The sequence below is a fragment of the Linepithema humile genome, chromosome 3 (assembly GCF_040581485.1).
Source record: "Linepithema humile isolate Giens D197 chromosome 3, Lhum_UNIL_v1.0, whole genome shotgun sequence".
NCBI lineage: Eukaryota > Metazoa > Arthropoda > Insecta > Hymenoptera > Formicidae > Linepithema > Linepithema humile.
Genome location: NC_090130.1, coordinates 21,861,979 through 21,884,698, shown reverse-complemented (window position 1 = coordinate 21,884,698; position 22,720 = coordinate 21,861,979). Strand labels below are relative to the sequence as shown.

At 36.7% G+C, this 22,720-nt stretch overlaps 2 protein-coding genes across 9 annotated transcripts in view; one reads left to right on the top strand and one right to left on the bottom strand.

Moving 5' to 3' along the window:
• The window catches only part of LOC105668717 (uncharacterized), a 178,916-nt gene extending 172,825 nt beyond the window's left edge, over positions 1-6,091 (bottom strand). The window contains exon 1 of one of the 3 annotated variants that reach the window (XR_001100153.2): positions 4,915-6,091. The gene's annotated coding sequence lies outside the window, so the exon portion shown is untranslated. The remainder of the gene's footprint in view (positions 1-4,914) is intronic. The other 2 variants (XM_012361234.2, XM_012361236.2) reach the window with 2 other exon arrangements.
• Positions 1-22,720, top strand: part of Ppn (Papilin) — a 105,868-nt gene that overhangs the window by 69,670 nt on the left and 13,478 nt on the right. For 5 of the 6 annotated variants that reach the window (XM_012361226.2, XM_012361227.2, XM_012361230.2 and 2 more), the window contains exons 3-19: positions 2,022-2,209; positions 9,012-9,072; positions 15,486-15,568; positions 16,110-16,260; positions 16,466-16,589; positions 16,790-16,870; positions 17,021-17,193; positions 17,286-17,421; positions 17,892-18,235; positions 18,504-18,683; positions 18,795-18,968; positions 19,155-19,337; positions 19,587-19,728; positions 20,486-20,601; positions 20,835-21,294; positions 21,435-21,839; positions 22,096-22,680. In XM_012361226.2, coding sequence (XP_012216649.1) covers positions 2,022-2,209; positions 9,012-9,072; positions 15,486-15,568; positions 16,110-16,260; positions 16,466-16,589; positions 16,790-16,870; positions 17,021-17,193; positions 17,286-17,421; positions 17,892-18,235; positions 18,504-18,683; positions 18,795-18,968; positions 19,155-19,337; positions 19,587-19,728; positions 20,486-20,601; positions 20,835-21,294; positions 21,435-21,839; positions 22,096-22,680 — 3,586 coding nt within the window. Of the gene's footprint in view, positions 1-2,021; positions 2,210-7,319; positions 7,707-9,011; positions 9,073-15,485; positions 15,569-16,109; positions 16,261-16,465; positions 16,590-16,789; positions 16,871-17,020; positions 17,194-17,285; positions 17,422-17,891; positions 18,236-18,503; positions 18,684-18,794; positions 18,969-19,154; positions 19,338-19,586; positions 19,729-20,485; positions 20,602-20,834; positions 21,295-21,434; positions 21,840-22,095; positions 22,681-22,720 lie in introns of those variants that run through there. The other variant, XM_012361229.2, reaches the window with a different exon arrangement.

Here is a 22,720-nt window from a genome sequence, read left to right as displayed (position 1 = left end):
CTGAATGAAGAAAGTGGCGTTCATAAATCTTTATCGACACGACCACACTGAATTGCACACACGCATAATTTTCTTCTATATGTTTAAAGAGTAAAAAAAATTCACCGTAATTGCCGCAAATGGTTGCGGCCGCTATGATTCACTGCGTCATGTAACGATCGGTGTAACTACTTAACCAGATAAATTGTACACAGAGTATAATTGCCAGGAACGCAATAAATCTGTCTTTCATTAAACGCTGTGCAATTATATTACGCCCAGCCCTTTGTACGTTCTTTTGCCGTTAATTATTCGTATACAAAGTGCTCGTTAACCCGTGGGATGAAGTATAAAATGGTTTTAACCCCTGATTGCCTCTGTTTCAAATGAAATAATTTCATAACAAATAATTCCCACAAATAATTAGGCAAATTCAAGCTTTCAAAAGCAATGTAAGCCCTCGTCATATGTCAACTTAAGAACCATCGATCTCTAATAAAGAAAATAGCTATTATTATTCACAACTTTCTCCCCTCTTGAATATAAATTTCTAAGTCAGTAAACAGAAAGGCTAAATGTGACCATTTTGCTTTTGAAAGGATAACCATTTAATTATAAATACTAATTGTAAGATATAATTATCAAAAATTATCTAAATTAATGTTATAATCTACAATTTCGGAAGTCTTCCAAAAGCACTACAATTTTATTCGTCCATAAATTCTATGAATAAGCCACCAGAGACCAATAACCGAATACAAGCCAGCGAACGGGACACGCTTGTAATAGCGATTGCGCACGAGAGCGCGTTCGATCGAGAAACGATCGTTTAGCAGCCAAAGCATCATTGAACGGAGAAGCGTATATGGCAAGGGGTGCTCGAATGCCAACAGGATAGCTGATAATTTTAGTGGAAACCGCGCATGAACTTTACAACCAACGAATGCAAACTGCTTTGGACACTCGCCAAAAAGATCTGGCCATTGAAATGTTATATGGCCACTCTTCCTGGCGAGCAAAAGCTTGGGCAAAAGTCCCGTATGCTGGACTGAGATTTCGTTTGTCTAAAAATTAGTTTTAAAATATACTCGCCAGATAATCGGCAGATGGTTTTTATTGATTTGACTAACAATGTAACCTGCCTGTATAATACGTATAACTCTGTATACAATTTACGGTAAATAAAATTTTTTCTCGTTTTACATTCCTGCTCGCGCTTGTTACACAGCTGGACGCCTGCAGCAAATTTTGCTTCTTGCTATTTAAACACAATTTGGCGCTAATATACTGTGACAACGATGATCATAAAAATTGTTCGCGGCGATTTCTTCGACTTGTCACGCAAGAAAACACGATTTTTAGCAAGATCAGTGAAAAAGATGAGGATATATAAAATTCGATATTATTGATGATTTATATATATATAATTATTTATCAAAATAATTTGTATCAAAGAATAATAAATTGTCTAAAAAATAAACTTCTGAATAATATTCTGATAATTAATTAATTTTTAGTTTTGCAATCAAAAGTTTAAATATTATAAAATTCAGAGCAGATAAATAATAAGTAAATTAATTAATAATGAATGTAATATACAAGATTACTAGTGTTCGCACTTTTTTACGAAAAAAAAACAAGCTAACTGTCTAGATAAAAATCGGATTAAGAGATACGTGCGATGCGAGCGATCAAATGCGCTTTTTTGCGCGTTGTACACGTGAGCCTGTTCAGCTCGGGGGATTAAAGTGCCCCATGCGGTGCGGTCATCACAAGAACCATTGTTACCTACGAAGCTCACCTGTACGTCGCGCAAACGGTTCTCCGGAGGCGGAGGCCGCAGGTGAACGAGGGGGCACTTAGCGCGAAATGTTTCCCTCTCACCTACGTTCTCACGGCAGGCCACAATCTTTTTCGCGACCCTGGCCGCGACCCCGAGATACCTTCGGATTCTCTCGGTCTCGACGCGCGGCGCGGCGCGGCGCGGAACGAGGAGACGCGAGCACGCCGTAATAAATTTACTCCTCTTGACTCTGTTGCAGCATCATATAAAATTAAGGCACGGAAGGCATCGTCGACAACACGGCGGGAGTTATCTGCCCAGCAACTTCGTGCTGGACACGGACGAGTCCGAGAGGGGCAACTGGGGACCATGGTCGAACCCCAGCTCCTGTTCGCGCTCCTGCGGCGGCGGAGTCGCCCATCAGACCAGACAGTGTCTCGACATAGAGTGAGTTACCATATTTTATGAGCTTTCACATTTATCGACTACTCGCTACCGCTTGGTTCGCGGTAGAACACGCCGCACGCTCGCCGCGAGATACGATACTGAAAGGAATGCGAAGGAGACGTTGGGGCTTGGCACATATAAGAAGAACATCTCAATATCGCTTCCGTGGTATTCACCGCGGCGGTGTAGAAAATTGAAATGACAGCGCCAGATCTTTCGTGAATGTAAGAGACGTTCCTTATTTTTTTTCAAATTTTTCAAATTTTTTCCAGCACGAAAAATACTAAGCGCATTATTTTATAAAAAATTTCGAGCAAATATAAACACTCTTGTAATTCTATCTACACACACGTAATCGCACAGACATTGTGAGGATTATTTTCAGTGCTACTGTGTCTTATTTTCGTAACTACTACTCTCACGCGAAATCGTAGGTCGTGCAAGAGAATTTACTCGGCCACTTTAAAGTTTGCTCTACGTTGAATTTGCCCTACGAAAGAAGCCTCATTTCATCCCGTTGAGTCCACCCCTCTGGAACTACAATGGTATGCTCAATTGGATTGAGATTGGATTAAAAGCGAACACAAGCTTGCAAAGAATTTAATCAAGTCTCGATCTGCACCAGATACTCGATGTAACGGCATGTAAGAAGCGAAATTACTTATTGAAGCACTAAATAAATATTGCATATAAAATTTGCCTTTATAAATTTAATAGTTCTGAGAATAATAAATTCACAAATAATGCACGAAAAATTTCGTTATAAAAATATACGATTCTTAAACAAATTTTTCGTATATATTTATCCGCGTTTTTATTTTGAAAAATCAACTTTTGTCAAAAAGTTGTAATATTAAAAATTTTATTTCGACAAGACGAATCAACAAGTATCAAATTATTCATATGTGTAATGCGCGAGAAAATCGATCGAAGATCATTGTAGCGCGAGACGTACGTTAGCTGCGATTAAATTTAGGATAAATCAACGAAACTTTTCTCAAGAGCGCACGCCAACGTAACGGATTCGCCGTAAATCCTTCTTATCTCGAAACTAAGGGAAGATTAATCGTAGGCACTTACACGTCTCCCGGCGTCACGCTATCTCCGGGAAATTCTCACGATTTCCCATCCCGAAGACGAGTCGCAATTAAAGTTGGTTTTAACCGCGCCGCGGTTACGCGAAGTGAGAAACCGGGAGAGTGACCGATCGATGATCGACATTGTACCAATGCCTGACTGGGATGGGCTAATAATACGGTGCGAATCTAGAAAGTGAGAGATAATCGTATTTGAAAGCGCGTAATAAGCGCAACGCGGCGGGCTCCTCGCATCGAATGCATCGTGTCACAGGTCATCGGAACGTAACGTGTATCAGCTGTTATGATTTAATCGCGAAGAAAACTTATCATTTCCACGAGACGTGCTTTCCGCGTCTATCATCAATTAGAAATCGCGCTTAATCGCAAGGAAACCGATAGAGAAAATGTTATGATCGTGTAATTTTAATTTTTTTCCGAATATTTTACTTTTTGTTTTAAAAATAATTTAATTTCAGAAAAATATTTCAATAAATTCGTAATGTGTACTAAGTATATTTGTTACAAAACCTTGAAAATGTAATGCAAAATGCAATCACATAAATTCTTTAATAAAACAGTAATCATGTAAGACGTAAGTACGTAAATCTTCGCATCTCTTCCTAAAAATTTTATCAAGCAGAAGCAGGTACTTGCGTCAGAAGGATAAATTTTTAAACGAGGACCTTCGTGCGAAATAAGTAAGCAGCACTTACCTAAATACTGTGGAAATTTATTGTAGCTGTAACCTTTATCTTATTCTCAGTAAATTGAATGATCGCGTAGAAAATTATAAATTATCATACATTGATCATTTCCTATTTTTCTCAATAGATTTAATAATTTGCACTGTTTTAACTGAGACAATAGAAATTACCTCTCTTTTTAATAATGTTTTTTCTTTGCACAAAAATCTTTGAATAAAAGACTAATTTTATAATTGATAAAAAAAAATCAGCAATTAGGGCACATTTTTTATCGCATAAGTTTGAGATCAATGCAAACGCAGAGCAAAACGTAATCGAACTTCAAATCAGTGCAAAGCAAATCATAGTAACATGTATGGAGAATGCATTCTGCATTATCAGGAATACGCGATCGATATATTGTACCTTTTGTTAGATGTTGCATTTCATCCTACAGACGCAGTTAATACAGTTGCATGTCAAATAGATCCAATAGTACCTATGCTTTATCAATCATGATATAGGTTTCAACAGTGGTATAATTATGACCATTGCGAATACAAACAAATGCACATATTCAAACAGTATCATAGAAAGATAAACATGATAAAATTTAATTATTGCATAAAATCCATAAAAAAATTAAACAATGCAACGAATAGAAAAATATTTCCTTCACTATTTAATTCATAAAAATAGATCAATGGTCAATATTTTGATTATGTGTGGTAACATAATAGTATCAAAATGTAATAAATAAATAAAAAATTTTGTAAAAATTTGTAAAAAATTTACAACTGACACAAATAAAATTCAAGCTTGCTCACGCAGTATAAATAAAAAAAATAATTTTTAAATCGATCTAGTAAACGGACATTGTATACAATATAATATAATATTATACAATATAATATTGTACAATACAATACTAAAATTTACTCACCAACTGATGTGCCGCAGTTGCAATCCATTGCTGTTGATCCGTTGAACGTACACATACATTGCTCCAATTATTACGTGCAACACGACAAATTAATTTATATAACATTATTAAATTTTATAAACACTCAACGCAACATCAAAACTAACTTATAAACGCGAAATAAACTACAAGTATAAAAAAGTTTCGCTTGTTAAAAAATTAGGCATTGCAACAATATCTAATGGAAAATCGTAGATCGAAAGATGTAATGCCGAAAAAACAAATCATTATTCGTCTTTATCAACACGTCGACCGACAATGCATTCAACACTCCCGACGCGCACTTCTATGCGTAATGCACTTTCGAGTAAATAAAACACGACACTCGCGCGTAACTTTGTCGACACTCCCGTCATTTCCGAAATACATGTAAACGTTCAGAAAATGGAGACGACGTGGCACCAATGCTTGTCGCAAGATGTAGCGAGCAATGCCTGATACGACGCGAAGCACTATTGTTTATGAATGCAGAAAAGAGGTTATATTAGATTAGCCAGCGATTTACGCGCGCTAATCTCTACGTCAGACGCTTTTTGTTCATAATCTTGACATTGTCGACATCTACCGAGGTGTGATGAAAGATACAAAAAAGGTAAATTCGAGCGGCAATTTGCGCGGAGACAACTTCAAAAAGAGACAACTTAACACCGATGCTTAACAATTCGATGAACAATATCCGACACGGCGCGACAAATACGACTGGTTTTACAAATGCCGGATAATCGCGCCTACATACATTGTTTGATACTTTACGACAATTATCCGTTGATCAATTCGGCGTGAATGATAGTACCGGGATACGTTTAAAAAATGCAAAAGACGAAAGACTTCACATCGATGCTCGACAAAGCGATGTGAGACATGACGTCACGAACATGATTAGTTTTACGAATGTCGAAAGACAGATAATCACGATCGTGCGCATGGAATTAATATTCCACAATGATCAATCGTACCTGAATGCAATTCTCTCGACGTTTATTGTATGCAGAATTCGCTTCGAAGAAGAAAAAGTTATGCGAAACGCGGGACAACGCTCGCTCACATCTAGCATCGCCGCCATTATTCCGCAGACTAAAGAGCGAGTAATAGATCTCGTGACGTCACGTTCACGTAATGATCACGTGGTCATATTCAAACTTCCAAAAAGACTCTGCATATCTTATACTTGGATATATTGAAAAATACAGTTAAAATCTAATGCGAATATTAAAAGATAATTCTATAGATATAAGAACAAAACATAAGAACCATATGAATGATTAATGTGTCTTTTTGGAAGTTTGAATATGACCACGTAATGATCACATGAACGTGACGTCATGATCACGATCTATTGCTCGCCCTTTAGTCTATGGAATAATGGCGGCGATACTGGATGGAGCGAGCGTTGTCCCGCGTTTCGCACTGACTTTTTCTTCTTCCAAGCGAATTCTGCATACAATAAACATCGAGATAATTGAATTCAGAATTGAATCGATTGATCATCGTGGAATATTAATTCCATGCGCACGATCGTGATTATCTGTCTTTCGACATTCGTAAAACTAATCATGTTCATGACGTCATGTTTCACATCGCTTTGTCGAGCATCGACATGTGAAGTCTTTCGTCTTCTGCATTTTTTTAAACGTATCTCGGTACTATCATTCACGCCGAATTGATCAACGGATAATTGTCGCAAAATATCAAACAATGTATGTAGACGCGATTATCCGGCATTTGTGAAGCCAGTCGTATTTTGTCGCGTCCTGTCGGATATTGTTCATCAAATTGTTAAGCATCGGTATTAAGTTGTCTCCTTTTGAAATTGTCTCCGCGCAAATTTCCGCCCGAATTTACCTTTTTTGTATCTTTCATCATATCTCGGTAGATGTCGGCAATGTCAAGATTATAAACAAAGAGCGTCTGTCGTGGAGATTAGCGCGCGTAAACCGCTAGCTAATCTAATATAACCTCTTTTCTGCATTCATAAACAATAGTACTGCGCGTCGTATCAGGCATCGCTCGTCACATCTTCGACAAGCATCGGTGCGACGTCGTCTCCGTTTTCTGAATGTTTACATGTATTTCGGAAATGACGGGAGTGTCGACAAAATTACGCGCGAGTATCGTATGTTATTTATTATCAACTCAGGTAGTTTTCCATCAAGAGACACAAGCGACACAAAAGTATTATTCTCTCTGTTGCTCATTGAATATCGAACAAAGACAGAGTGATACTTGTGTCGATTTGTGTCAACTTGTGTCAACTTGTGTCCTTTGCTGGAAAACATACTCAATCGACCCAGCCGTTATTGAGATCCGATAATCTCGGCTCGTCTCAGCTTTCGGTTTCGCGTAAAAATACACGGTCGGTCTTGCGCTACGCGTGAACTTGGCGCGAGACACTACCGTGTCTCTTGATTTCGAAAGTGCATTACGCATAGAAGTGCGCGTCGGAAGTGTTGAATGCATTGTCGGTCGACGTGTTAATAAAGAAAAATAACGATTTATTTTTTCGGTATTCGATCCTTCCATTCACGATTTTCCATTAGATATTGCCGCGATGCCTAATTTTTTAACAAGCAGAATTTTTTTATACTTGTAGTTTGTTTCGCGTTTGTAGGTTAGTTTTGATATTGCGTTAGTGTTTAATAATGTCATATAATTTAATTATGTCATATAAATTAAATTGTCGTGTCGCATATAATAATTGGAGCAATGTATGTTTGGGTCAACAGCAATGAATTGTAATTGCGGCACATCAGTTGGTGAGTAAATTTTAGTATTATATTATATTGTATACTATTATATTATTATTATTTTATATAAGATTATTATTATTTTACGTTTCGACGGTTCGTTTGACATTGTGTACGTACTCAGAGCACGCAAGGCGAACGACAACTACATATCTTGACGGTCACGCGAAAATTCTTAGACACGGCCACGTGTACAATAACAACGTTTTACGACAACACAACTTTGACTCCGACAATTCGAATTTTCAACATGCTACATCTAATAAAAAGTACATCACGCTTTTATCTTTTTAAGCGGACGTGAAACAGGATTATTTTGCAGATCTCTTTATGGCAATAAAATTTATGTTTACTAAAATAGTAACCTATTTCAATCCAGAATCACAGACATTTAATAAAACACAATTAATCGCGAACTTCCGCGGTAAATAATACATTCTAGTAATGATCTGTTACTTTAATCTGCACATCTGACAAATATTTATTTGTTATGTATTTTTTATGGATATTTTATGGATATGTATTTTTTATAAGATACGCGATTAATCGCGGAACGTTTCATTCTTTTTATTCCAAACTGATGTGGTATAGATAGAAACCAGAGAAAAGCCCTAGAGAGCGACGTTTTTCGTGAAATGTTTATCGATCTCTGTCCAGTATTGCTTCCATAATCCATTTTAGAGTTGAAACTACACAGCAACGTGTATACAAACTTTTTTATATTGCCGTTTTAGTACATATCCTGTTTTACATCCGCAAATTATAAATCAGAAAAATTCACTTTGTGTACGGATTTAATTTTATATGACACAATATAATTTCACAATAACTTTAACTCTAAAAGAAATACTTTGTTATTAATAATTATAGATGGATAAACTATAAAATATTTCAATAAAGCGCAAAAATAAATGCTAAGCATCAAGCGCGAATGCGCTTTTCTTTAAACACGCAGTGTATTTATAAAAATGTTTATAAAATTCAATTATAGAAATTATAGAAATATATTAAGTAGGAATTAAAACATTGTAACTTATTTTGTAACAAATATTTTGATAAAACATTGAAGATATTTGGCATAGTGACAGAAAATTTGTTTTTAGCTGTGTCAAATTTTCTGTTCACTAATTTCAATTGTGTTGATAAAAACATATAGATCTCATTTAATTGAAATTTAAATAATAATATTTATTGCTTTATAAATAATTATAAATATACAAAAACATGTATAAATAATGAAAATATTGTGATATTTTTACTTTGAAATTTTCGTTTTACCAAAAAAAGTAATATATCTATTTTGTGGTGTTACAGTGACAGTGGTCATGACAGGTGTACGGGCGCTGCCAGGAGATTCTTCTCGTGTAATGTTCAGGTGAGTACTAAAAACCTGCAGCTCTTAATAACAACTTCAAACTGTATCAATTATTTTATCTGCGAACGATAAATTCGTTCGCTGGATGCGGGCGATCACATCGTCTTCCGCAACGTGATAATGTCAAATACAAAAAGACTCCGTCGTGGGAATGCCGTGGGCTACGTGAGTCGAGTACAATCTGGAACTTGATTAATTGCCGTGTAACAGGGAATGATTTATGCGATGTGCTTTAATAGATCGAACAGCCTGACAGTCTATCAAAGGTCCTCGGGGCACAGACACGTGACGCGCGCTTCAATTATTCACATCTGCAAGCAAACTGAAATCAATGAGTCAAAGTTTCGCTTCTTCTTTTTTTTTCATGTGCGATTTCTTACACGTTGTTATATTAATTATTATTTACACGTCGTTATATACATAAAAAAAGTAACAAGGTACAACGATGAAGTTCGATGACTTATCGATGCGGAAAATCGCGATTAATCCGCAAATTACTCGTTCCTCAGTCTCGGAGAATGATTGATTCATTCGCTTACAGCACATCTTTTTGGCGGAACGCCTACTTTCAACCTTTGAAATATAAATCAATGAGTAACACGTCTTTAATGATATGATTTATGTCGTTATTTAAATCGGTCTTTTCTTAGCTGGCCGTTGTTACGTCGTTGATCTCCGAACTCAGCAGTTTCAATGTATCTAGTTCATTTAAATTTAGAAATTATTTCAATTATCGCTAAATAGATTTAACAGATTAGATTGTTAATTTCTTTACTAAAATTGGAAAGCGTGTGAAAGTAATTTAGGTACAACATAACCGCGACTTGTGGCAAGCAGAGCTGTATGATTTTATCCTAAAAATATTTATTAATTAATAATTTTTGCAATATCTTATAAAAGACACATGATAATTATACATTTATTACAAAATTTAAAATACACAAAGTAAGTAATTAATCAAATGTTGATTTTTATTTAATGCGTGTTTGTAATGAATTAAAATCTTTCTCTCATATTTACATCTATCATTTACGTATAATATAGGTGTCACGCATTCACTGACTATATCAAGCGACATTTCAACGATGTTCAGCAAATCACCTCACATCGTCAGCCCATTTATCGTACTAAAAGTCTGTCCTTTTAAACGGGACGAGCGCATATGTATGTCTCGCGTTTTTACGACTCTCGGATGGGGTTCCCGTGCTTTTAACTTTCACGACATACACCCGAGCACACCCTCGAGTATCCTCGGCGAGGATTTAGTGTGGTCGCTTTAAGAACGATCTTTACTGCCACTATAAACTTTTAATCCCTCTTCATTCGCGTTTTCAAAGAGAACGTACGCCTTTGAAGGAAACCGTTTGACACACGTTATCGTTTGCAGCAAAAGTTCATCCAAATTGAAAGATAATTAAAAAAAAATAATTAAAATTTCTAAGAAACAAGATATGTTTACGAAATTTAATAATTTATTGTTAAATGAGCACACGCATTGCATTGCCGTCACACATGCACATAATAAACAAACTCTTTTAAATGTTTGCATAAATCGGGATCGCTTTTTTCAAAACTCGTTTATGTGCTTTCGAGGAATTATAGGACACTCGCTGATGCGTTAAGTTCTTTACTTTGTTCGTTGTGCATAAGCGGATTCGCGTAAACCGAGCCGACGAGACCGAGTAACGAGAACGTACTGTAAATATAGGAAACATAGAAAATATCACAAATTCGTGAATATGTAGATGTGATATAGGATTTTTTTTCTATTGTTTCACTTTTTTTTTTATAAATAATTTAACGGAAATAGGCGCTCAAAATCTCTGTTTTAACTGAGCATACAGAAAGATTTTACAGGCTCGGTAATCCCACCTGCACGTTATCTGTACTTTAACAGATTCTCTTCTTGGCAACCTATTACGTAAGTGCTCGTGATTTGCTCGGTAAAAGCTCGGGGTGGAGTGGTGCGTTATGCGGTAACGATAGCGGACCATTAAGCAAACGTTTACTCTTTATCGTTGCGGCAAGCCAAGTTGCGATTTTACTTCGCACCATCAGTAATGTAAATATGTAATGAACTTAATACTTTGAAAAATTTGGCCAACAATTTTTCTATCGTAAAAAATATATTTTATCGATTTATTTTGTTTTTAAAAACTAACGTAGAAATCAGTATTCTTTTTTATGTTAATAAGTCAAATTCTTGTGACCGAAGTCAAACTTTTAACTGCAAATTTAAGAGCAATTATGCAAATTTTTGTGAAAGATTCTCATCGGATTCTTCGACTCTTCGGCTTTAATTTAATTTCTCTGAGTATTCACGTCGACCTAACAGTGATCAACTTCGTCTCGCCTTGCTGGCGGAAACACTTCGCCAGCTATTATAATTTCCTCGATTGAACTTAACAAAAAGTGACAACTTTTCCTTTTTAAAGTTAAAACATTCTTTATTACAATCAAAATAACAATACGTTACATTAATCTTGAAAATATAATTTCCAATTTAAGTTCAAGCGTAAAATAGAATGGAAATGCAGCGTGATATCAAGAAATCCGTTTAAATTCTAAAAAATTTATGATGACATTTCCATGATGCTCTCGCTTTTGCGGCTTATAGGGAAATTATGATTAATTAACTGCAATTAGAATCCGACGGCATTTTTCCTTTCTTTCTCATATTTTTTACCGTCAACCCGTCAGACCATTTAATCACGCGCAGAAAGCGAGGGAGAAAATTATTTCGATAAAAATTATTCGTCGGGAAATTTAACGTACTGTAGTTACGCAATCACAAGAAAAAGAGTGTTAAAAGAATGTTGCTAAAATGTACTACAACTGACATAATAAGAATTTATTACATTGTAAAATATCAATTTAACAAATCTCAGATTATTGATGAGTTTAATAGACAATACAAAATGCTTCGAACATTATTTAACTCAAAATCTGTAATATTAATTTAAACATATATGTCGGTGATTATAAAAGTGTATTAAATAAAAAATCCTGAAAAATTGATTTTATCACTTATTTTGTTATTTTGATTTATAAAATCGAAATATCTCAAAATAAAAAAATCACCAAAATGACTTAATCCACTTTCATAATCACCGATGCATATAATTATAAATTTTATAAATATCAAAATTTTTTAAAATATACGCCTTGGATTACTTTTTTTAATGCAAAATTCATAAGCTGTTTAAACAATTCGAAATGTTTGAAAGTTATAAAGATTGATATAAAGATACAAAGATAAATAAGGGTTTGATAGAAAATTACAAAAAGATATCAATCAAACATATCTTTTCTAATATATTTTTACAATTATTTATTAAATCCTCTTTTTTATTCTTATGATATCAATATATTTAATTTTGATACGATAAACAGTTGTAATTTATATAATACATTATTTGTATATTTCAACAAGAATACAAGGCAATGATAAGAAATGTTGATGCAATTGATTTCAATATACTGAAATAACCACCGAAATTGCCTCTGAACATGTGATGCATCAGCGGTTCTCGGATGAATTGCGGAAGATTTATAAACGGAAGCCCATTATGCAGCATCGACTCACAAAGCATTAACTTCGTTAGAGCTAAGTGCTAACTGAAACGAATAACACTATACCGCTACGCAGTGCAGTGGAATGCTTTAGTATCTATTTCCTCAAACAGTAATAGTTACATTCAGCTAAAAATTGTAATATATATTACTTTTTTAAAATTATTTATATACAAATATTTATATATAACTTTTATATAAATTGCAAAATTTTTTAGCGACCAGTAAAATTTAAAAATATTTTTTCATAATCATTTCGTAATCTTCTGTTCTCAATGTTGGTCAGGTAAAAATAACAATCGGATTTTTTTAAATAAAATGAATCATTAATCAAAAATTTAATCGAAGCATTTCTACGCGCATTTCACAAAGTTACAGCTTTCGCGAACAACGTTTCTTTTCTTAGCCTAAAATATATTCATGACTCTCTAAGGACGATATCAATGGGGAATTTGATTTAATCTTTAATACACGTGGGTGGTCGACGGCGGTTTAATATAGCGAATCTTTGTGTTTAATTCGAGCCGAATGTTTTCACGTCTGGTATCGTTTTACGTGCAAAAGTAAGTGGAACATATGCGAACATGACGACTTTTTATAGCGGACAATCTTTTTTTGATAAAAATTTAATAAAAATTTAATTGGAAAAAGATGTTATATGCATAATATAATAATTATTTGGAATAAAAAAGTATTCTTACATAATTTATAACAATTCGGAAATTCTTAAAATTTACTACTGATTTTACTTATCTAGAAATATGCGGTAAATGAAACGTTGATATCAGCCGCCTGCCAGCATTTCGATAATTTATTTCCCATGTACTCTTTCCTTGTCCATTTGCGGTTCCACCCTGCTGTCTTCTCCAGGATAAATCATCCTCTTCCAAAGGAATTGTATGGTTGCGACGAAATAGTGATATACGATGCATCAGTTTTCAGAGCCAATAAGGACAACTCACATCAATTTAATAATAATAATTTTATCTTTTATATAATCTAAGAATATTTTTAAAAAAATAACGTTTATACTTATTGAAATTTTTCAACAATTTTTCAATATTCAATAACCATACACATTGTTTGCTAGAACGGACAATTAAACTTCTCATTATTTTTTCTGATTAAAATTCACAAGAAAATAAACGTTTCAACGCGCATATTGCGACAACTTGTTTTTCACGTATAGAAGCTATCTTCTGTGTATTTCCGGCTTTTCCAGCTCATCCTCCGAGGAGAGGAAGGGTGCTGTTGACGATGCGTTCTTGAGAAGGGTCACGAGATGCGACAGGACGTAATCCGCCGTTCTCGAGAACATTCTCCTAAGAGCAATAGATTTAAATAATCCAGGACATTCGAAATACACCGTGGAGACCGAGCGAGGTCAATCGTTCGCCTGCAATGTGACCCCGAAATAATCCCTTATAAATTTCACGGCTCGCTACGATTGGCAACATTCGTCATACGCGACATCGCTCGACCAACCTGAAACTTTTTCCTGAACATGGCTCGTCGCTGTCTCTCTTCCTTTCTCTCCCTTCTCTTCCTCGTTACTCTGACAACCCTCATGTTCTGCCACCCTTTTCCTAGCGTTTCATTCCGTCCGCAAGAAATCTCCCGCCATAAATCCCGCGTCGTATCCTTGTGCGTGGTACCGGTCCCGCCGGGGTATCTTTTCTTCGTTTTTGCTCGCGTTCCACTCGATTTATCGACATTACCTGCCCCTCGGGTCTGCCCTCCGCGCAGCGTCCATCTGTGGGCCATCTCAGTTTTGTGGACTATTCACGAAATAGCACGACAGCACGCGCTCATTTTACAATTTCAAGAAGAAAGAAACCTTTCAGATGACAGCACTATCGTAACCAGTAGATTAGCATAAATGTGACATGAATATTAATCAAGAATGATTTGAACATTTTACGAATAAAATCGTGACAATGAGAAGCAAGTTAAGTGCGTTAAATTCAATAAATCCCTTTTTTATTAAATATTTAAACTTTCTGCCTTTTCATTATGTTCGTTGAATGAGAACGAAATCGATGAACCAAATTGACCTAATGAAAGGGACACCGTTAGCCAGAAAATAGGAACATTAAACCGATGCTTTGACATGGACCCTTCTGTCCTCGAATGACGCCTTCCTCCGGTCTCATTTCATACCATGACGAGACGCTTTTCCCGGCTGTGCTCTAACTTGTATCTTTTTGCGTACGAAAGCTTGTTATCTACTACAAGAATTTATTTCGAGTTCGAGGTCGGCAAAACGAGGGCATGAAAACGCAGTCGAACACGGCGGAAAAAAGTGCGCACGACTCACTTTCATGAAGGTCCTAAGCTTTTCAAGCGGCAATTTGCACTGTGCGCCGCTTTTTTTATTTCAGCAGGTTTGCAGACCAGTAATTATCATGCCGCGCAGCTTTATCTTTGTCGACGACAAATGTACATCAAAAGCCGACCACAGCTGAGTTATTTCTCGTAAAAGTGCATTTCGTCTTTTATTCGTTCCATACTTCAAATTACTACGTTGACCGATATTCGCTGTAACGCAACAAGAGCGCAACAAGAATTTCTCAATACAATCAACGTGAAATACCGTAAAATTCCGTGAGTGAATTACGCTCGGTTCTTTGAATTTCCGCATGCTATCCGGGAGGATCTTACGGATTCTCCGTAATTCAATTTGCCTCTTCGAGATTAAATCGAGACCGCCACAAGCTCGCAATCCGGAATCCTTTTGTTTATCGTTTACTCGACATTAGAATTTATTAAGTACGATGTGTGCGCTGTGGAAACGTCACCGTGAAAAAATTCGAAAATCGCTAATTATACACTTTTTCCAGGAGTGTCCCGGCGAGCAGACGGATTTCCGAGCGGAGCAGTGCGCGGAGTTCAACAACGTGCCCTTCGAGGGAGTGTATTATGAGTGAGTATCGTAGCTATAACACCATGATTATCAATGCTCATTCAACTGGAAATTCTGTCGAATTCGTGAAACGAGATTACCGTTGTACCGTGACGGTGATTTACGATCGGCGCTCTAACGCGAGACGATGACGGAATTCTTTGTGGCCCTTGACATCGCCTAATGATCGTCCCTTCGCCCTATAATCTGCGGTCGCTTGAATCGCCTTTTAATAAGAGACATCATATTTATGGGTACTCTTTCTCCGTCGTACATTGTGAATCGAGCAGTCAAAGGAACTTAAAAGTTTCCATCAAAAGAGCGGAATACAAATGATACAAACGCCTTAATTCACGAACATATAACGCGGAACGATGGCCTGTTATTCATCAAAATTATGTATACTTTTGTCAGTGATTGTTTTTTATTTGATACAAAATCAACTTAAATGATAAAAGACTAACTAGGTAACAGTAACTTATCGATTTAACGTGTGTAATTATTTCTTTTAACAATTACTTTTTATTAGTTTTTAATTACGCAATATGATTTATTTTCGCAGTTGGATTCCGTACACCGGAAGTCCGAATAAATGCGAACTGAATTGTATGCCGCGCGGCGAGCGATTCTTCTACAGGCACAAAGTCTCCGTGGTCGACGGCACTCCTTGCGAAGCTGAAAAGAACGATGTTTGCGTCGAAGGCAGATGCATGGTGAGTTGTAATTGTATATTGAAACATTAACTATTATTATCAATTAATTATTAACTATTATTATCAATTTGTGATAGTGTATAATTATTTTAGTCCAAATATTTTCACTTTTGCTGAATAATAAATTTTTGAGTCTAAACAAAAGATAAGAAAGATAAAACGCAGCGTATTATGATAAATTTTACGATAAATTTATTTTGGTCAGCACGTCGGATGCGATATGATGTTGGGTAGCGATGCAAGAGAAGACGCGTGCAGAGAATGCGGGGGTGATGGCTCAGATTGCAATACCGTTACAGGCTCATTCGATACAGATGATCTCCAAGTGGGTAAGTTATTTTCGTTGATGAATAATTATTAAAAGTAATTTTAGTCTGTGCAATAATTTTCCAGCGAGCGAAGATTATTTCGGTGCAGTCGATATATCTATTTTGATCAAGGAATAAAGGAATTTTTAGCTACTCTATAAAACTATTTCTGTATCTCTATTATTTATTGATATAATAGAGAAATGTTATGCGTCTTTCAGGTTACATCGATATTCTGCTTATCCCTGAAGGCGCGACAAATATCGCCATAAGAGAAATACAGCCGTCAAACAATTATCTTGGTGAGTAAACAAAGTAAAAATTTATATAAATATTAATTTTTATATATAATTTAATATAATATTTAATGTATGAACTAATTGTCTGAATTATATCAATTTTATACATCAATGTTGCTTCCAAATATTTGTATATTAAACGTTGTTATTTAGCCATACGCAACACTTCGGGACATTATTATCTAAACGGAAACTGGAGGATAGACTTTCCTCGCAGCTTACGCTTTTCTGGCACGACCTTCCATTATGCCAGAAATCCCCAAGGATTTGCAGCACCTGATACTATCACCGCCTTGGGACCGACGAACGAACCCATTTATGTCGTGGTTAGTATATTGTTTTAATTTATTAATTTATTTTTTTATCAGTGAAAATTTTAGAGCAAAGAGTATATTAATGAGAGACTTCTTTTTCCCAGTTACTCTACCAAGATCGCAACGTGGGTGTGCAGTACGAGTACAGTATACCGAAGAAGTTCTCGACGCGCACGGATCCGGATAGCTACACTTGGGTAACCGACGAATTCTCTAGTTGCAGCACCAGTTGCGGCAGAGGTATTATAGGATTATCACTTTAATGCGATTAAACCGTAGCTTCTCAAATCCATCGTATTTTCTTGTCGGAGCAAACAATATTTTACCTGTTGCGCGCAAATGTTTAGAAGAAATACGAGTATGAGTAAAAAATTAAAAAATTAAATGTATCTATTTATTTAAAAATGTTAGGTAAATATTTTACTAGTGAATAGTTTTTGCTTTATTTCGACTATGATTGATATTAGAATATTTATAAATGCTTTAAAATAACTAATTAATTATCGCATATATAGCAGCGAAAATAGAATATAATAAAAATAATGAACTTCGCTAATCAAATTTTAACTACATTGAAATAGAAATAGAAATTTTTAACACAACACAAATAGAAATTGATCGTCCATCAGCCATAAAAAATTCATTTCCTCATTTCTTTTGAAATAACATTTGGATGTTAGATCCATTTCACGCTTTATTTATCTTTTAAGGCTACCAATCAAGACGGGTGGCCTGCGTGCGAAGGCGCGACAATCAGCAGGTGGATGAGAACCTGTGCGATCCGCAATTGGAACCGGCTGACACGCAAAGCTGCAACGAGGATCCGTGTCCGGCCATGTGGGTGGAAGGTCCATGGACTCCTTGCACGAAACAGTGCGGCGAGGGGGGCGAGCAGACCAGGGAGATCAAATGCGAGCAGGTCCTCGGGGGTGGGATAGCTTCCGTGGTAGATGACTCTCAATGCCTGGAAAAGGTGGGGCCGAAGGGATCTACCAAACAGGAATGCAACAGAGACGTGGATTGTCCGCAATGGCACGAGGGGCCCTGGAAGCCCGTGAGTTACTACATTACCGCCCACGGTGACATTAAATTACGGTTTTAGGAAAAGGGCCTTACCGCTTTACCACCTTTCTTTCTCATTTATGTACTATTAGCCACTTGATTTAGATTTTTTATGATAAAATATTACAATTAACTCTGGTATTAACTCTCACCGGTATAATTCTCATACTTCTCAAAATATATGCATAGTTATATTTTATTATTATTTCTATTATTTTGGAAAGCAAACGCGCATTGTGAAAAATAAATGTTTCTCCTAGTGTGATCATATATGCGGACCTGGTAAGCAAACCAGAACAGTGACATGCTACAGAAAGATCGACGGCAAAATCGATGTATTGGAAGATGAGGCGTGCGAAACAGAAGCGCCTGAACGTGAGAAAGCTTGCGAGCTAAGACCTTGCGCTGGTCTCGATTGGATTACTTCGGACTGGAGCGGAGTAAGTCTTCTTAATAAATAACTTTTTATTAAATAAAAGACTTCTGCATTTGCTTCTTTTTACTTGGCAATTTGCCTGGATATATATAACTCGAAAATTTTTTCTTAACAGTGCGAAGAGAAATGCGATCTTACCAAAGAAACCAGAACAGCCCAGTGCGCTACCCAGGACGGTACAGTTTATTCAGATGACTTGTGCGACGTCGAGAAGAAGCCAGAATTGGAAAGAGAGTGCGAGAAAGCCAAAGATTGCGACTTTCTATGGTATAGCTCGCAATGGAGCGAGGTAAGTAAAAATATAATATTAATATAAATATTTTTACCTATTTTCTTTATCCTGAAACTAGCTCAGCTAAACATATTTAATTTTATCCTTCGAATCAAATGCGAATTCAATCCGAATCTTATCGAATTTTTAATTAAATTGTAAAATTTGTTTTAATTATATTTCTTGTTATTAATAATTTTACAGTGTTCGGCAAAATGTGGATCCGGCGTTCAGACGCGCAAAGTGTTCTGTGGCACTTTCAAGGATGATACTGTGAAGAAAGTTCCGGATGAAAACTGCGATCCTGAAAATAAATTTGAAGATACCAAAAATTGTACCGCCAAGGAGCCATGCAAAGGCGAGTGGTTCGCAGGACCTTGGAGCAAGGTTTGTCTCTATGTTTAATTACTATGTTTTTTAAAACATAATACTCTTTTTTAATAAATTAATAAATTACTTGGACATTATGATTTTCTAAGCCTCTTGTATCCTAATTACAATTATTCTCATTGGCTTTTGCATATTTTATAACTTGAAATTTAGTTTATGCACAGCTTTATAATCGCTAAACTTATTAACAAAATCTTCTCAAAGCGTAATTAACGATGTCGTCAATCATGTTGCAATATGTTGCAGTGTTCGCAGCCATGTGGTGGCGGTGACATGACCCGTAAGGTGATTTGCATGCAGGATAACAAGACAGTATCTGTGAGCCAATGTAACGCCGACACCATCATGTTCTCCTCTGAAAAGTGCAATGATCAACCTTGCGAAGAAGGTAAGATTTTAGCAAGTTTAACTTTCATATTTAAAAGAAATGCTTTCATGTTTGAAGAACAATTGCAAGAGAAATAATTTTTAAACAAAACGGAATAGCACTTAAATAAATAATTTAGAAAAAAATGTGTATTAATATTACCTTTAGAAATAATTGCTTAACAAACTTTAAATCTTTAAAAATTATATATTTAATTAATTTTTATAAGTATAAAATTATTTTTTTCAAGAAAAAATAAATTATTCTTTAAGATATCTTATTTGAGAAATAGAATCCATTTTCCTGTTATCATGAAATCTTTTGCATATTACTACTTTCACCGTTGGAGATAATAAAGCAGACATTAATATTTGCTTCATCATAACACAGGGTGTATGATTTACATTATGATTTCAATCCCTCTTTATTATAAACCGGTACGTCAGCATACAATATTGAATGTGTCTAGAACAGCAGGCGTGAAAATAATGAGGTTCGTGGTATTAAACTCAAATGTCTTAGCATTTGCCACGTTCTAAAAGGCGAACGCACCACCAACCGCGAATATAATGTCATCTACCCTTTATAACAAGGAAAATTAAATCTCCGACGCGCTTTCGAAGCTAGTCAACAAGGAATAAAATACACGCATGAAATTCTTTTGTGTTAAAAAAATCCTTCCACATGCATACTTTTATAGTCCGAATTGCGAACTCATTACGAGTTGTAGAAATTACAAGTTACATAAGTTTGTTCTTTTGTTGGGGCATATTTGTAGGCGTGACACCAATCGCCGATGGAACAGAGAAACCGGAAGAGGAGGAGGAGGAGGAGTGTGAAGACGAGGAGGAAGAGGAAGAAAAAGGTGCCATTGAAGGCGCTCTCCCAGCGGGGGTAAGCGAAACTGGATCGTGTCGCACCTAATCGAATATCAGGCGTGACTGAGTTACTTCGTAACTTCGTTTCTTATTGTTCCGCCCTTTCAAAGAGCCATCTCGGACTAGAATCAAATCGACCTTTTCTTACACGCGGAACGGCAATGCAATTCTTGTTCGATTTCGTATCTACGCGGACCGGACGAAACGATTGCGACAGTCGCAATATTGTAGCGTTTTTTCTCGTTTCAGAAAGCAAGCAAAATAATCGATCAAACGGAAGTGACACCCCTCAGTGAGCCGTTTAGCGAAAGTGATATTTACAGTACCATGTTTAGCGATTCAACGAGAGGCGATATATCGCCTTCCGAGCTCGGTAGCGGCGAGGGCAGCGGCGACGACGATTTTACCATGCTTAGCACCGACTTGTTTAGCGGCAGCAATACTGACTCCACCATCGAGAGCGAAAGTCCGGCAAGTGGAATTACGACGGAAGGCAAAACCGGTACGACAGAATTCGGGACCGAAGTGACTGAATCGTCGGATATCACCGAAGGAATTGATACAACGTTTGAAGGATCCGGGACTACCATTGAAGAGGAGTCTAGCATAAGTTCTGAGGAAGGATCTGGCGCAAGTGCATCTACAGATACATTAACAGATGAAACTACAGCAGAAAGCTCTCAAACATCGGCTGTAACAGAATCCGGCAGTACGTTTTTTGTCAGATATATTTATTGCAGTTTTTAAGATAGTGTTATTATTGCTATGTGTGTTGCATTTATTTAAGCCATTTAGTGTATACATTGCTTTTAAAATCTGTATTGCTTTATGTATCTACTAATTGTTTAGGTACTGAATCGGCGGTAACGAAAGGGTCGACGGATTCTTCCGCTACTACCTCCAGCGAAACCGCTAGTAGTGCGGAGAGCGTATCAACCATCACTGAAAGTTCGGTATCGACAATCGAGTCCAGCGACGCGACGACTGGCTCCGAAACGACCGGATCGGCTAATACCGATGTTACTACCGGTTCTGCGGAAACTGAAACGACGGATACGGATACTACTGGTACGGCAACAACCGATTCGACGGAAACGCAGACGACGCCAACTACCGATACCACAGAATCCACAGACACGACTGAATCCACGGAATCCCCGCCAACTACATCCTCGTCAGAGACGGAGACCACAAATACGGAACAAACAGAAACCACTGGAAGTGACGAGACTACGGAATCCAGCACTGCATCCGGTAATTATTGATATGCAAAATTGTTCTTTGTAGTTTGATATTTTGTAACTTGAAACATATTATATCCTTAAATTTTACTATTTTTATTACTTTAATATATATTGTTGAATTTCAAATTTGTGACATATTTTACAAGTTTTTAGTCGATTTGTATATAATTGAGATGCAACTTATATTTGGTTATCAATGTAAAATTAAATAATTGCGATTATTATTAAGTCAAAGGTGCAAAATACAATATAATATTCTCTCACAGAAACTGAAGTGACGACTACCGAAGTTTCCCAACTGACGACCGATGAAAAAATACCAGGCGAGGGCACCAACAAACCGGAGAAAGGCGAAGACGATGACGTTACATCGGCGTCGCCAGAAAGCTCGGCTTCCACCGAAGGAACCGATGTCACTACAACAGTTAGCAATACGGAAGAAACGACTGTTTCCGGAACGAGCTCGTCGGATGAGACCGAAACTACCGGCAGCGAAGTAACCGGAACAACCGAATCGGGACAAACCACGGTATCAGGAGAGACCACTGAATCTGGCGCTAGCACGGAATCAGCTGAGACAACAGAATCCGGCGGAACTGCGACCACCGAACCGGGCGCGACGACAGAATCGGGTGCGACGACGGAGTCTGGCGAGACTACTGAATCTGGACAGACGACCGAATCGGGCGAGACCACAGAATCTGGACAGACAACCGAGTCGGGCGAGACCACTGCGTCCGGTGAAACGACCGAATCATCGGCCACAACATCGTCTCTCGAGGAGACCACCGAGACAGAAGTTACATTCTCCACGATCAGCGGAGAAACTGATCTTACTGACAAAACTCACGGTAAAGTTATCGATATGAAATGATATAAAATCGATATAAA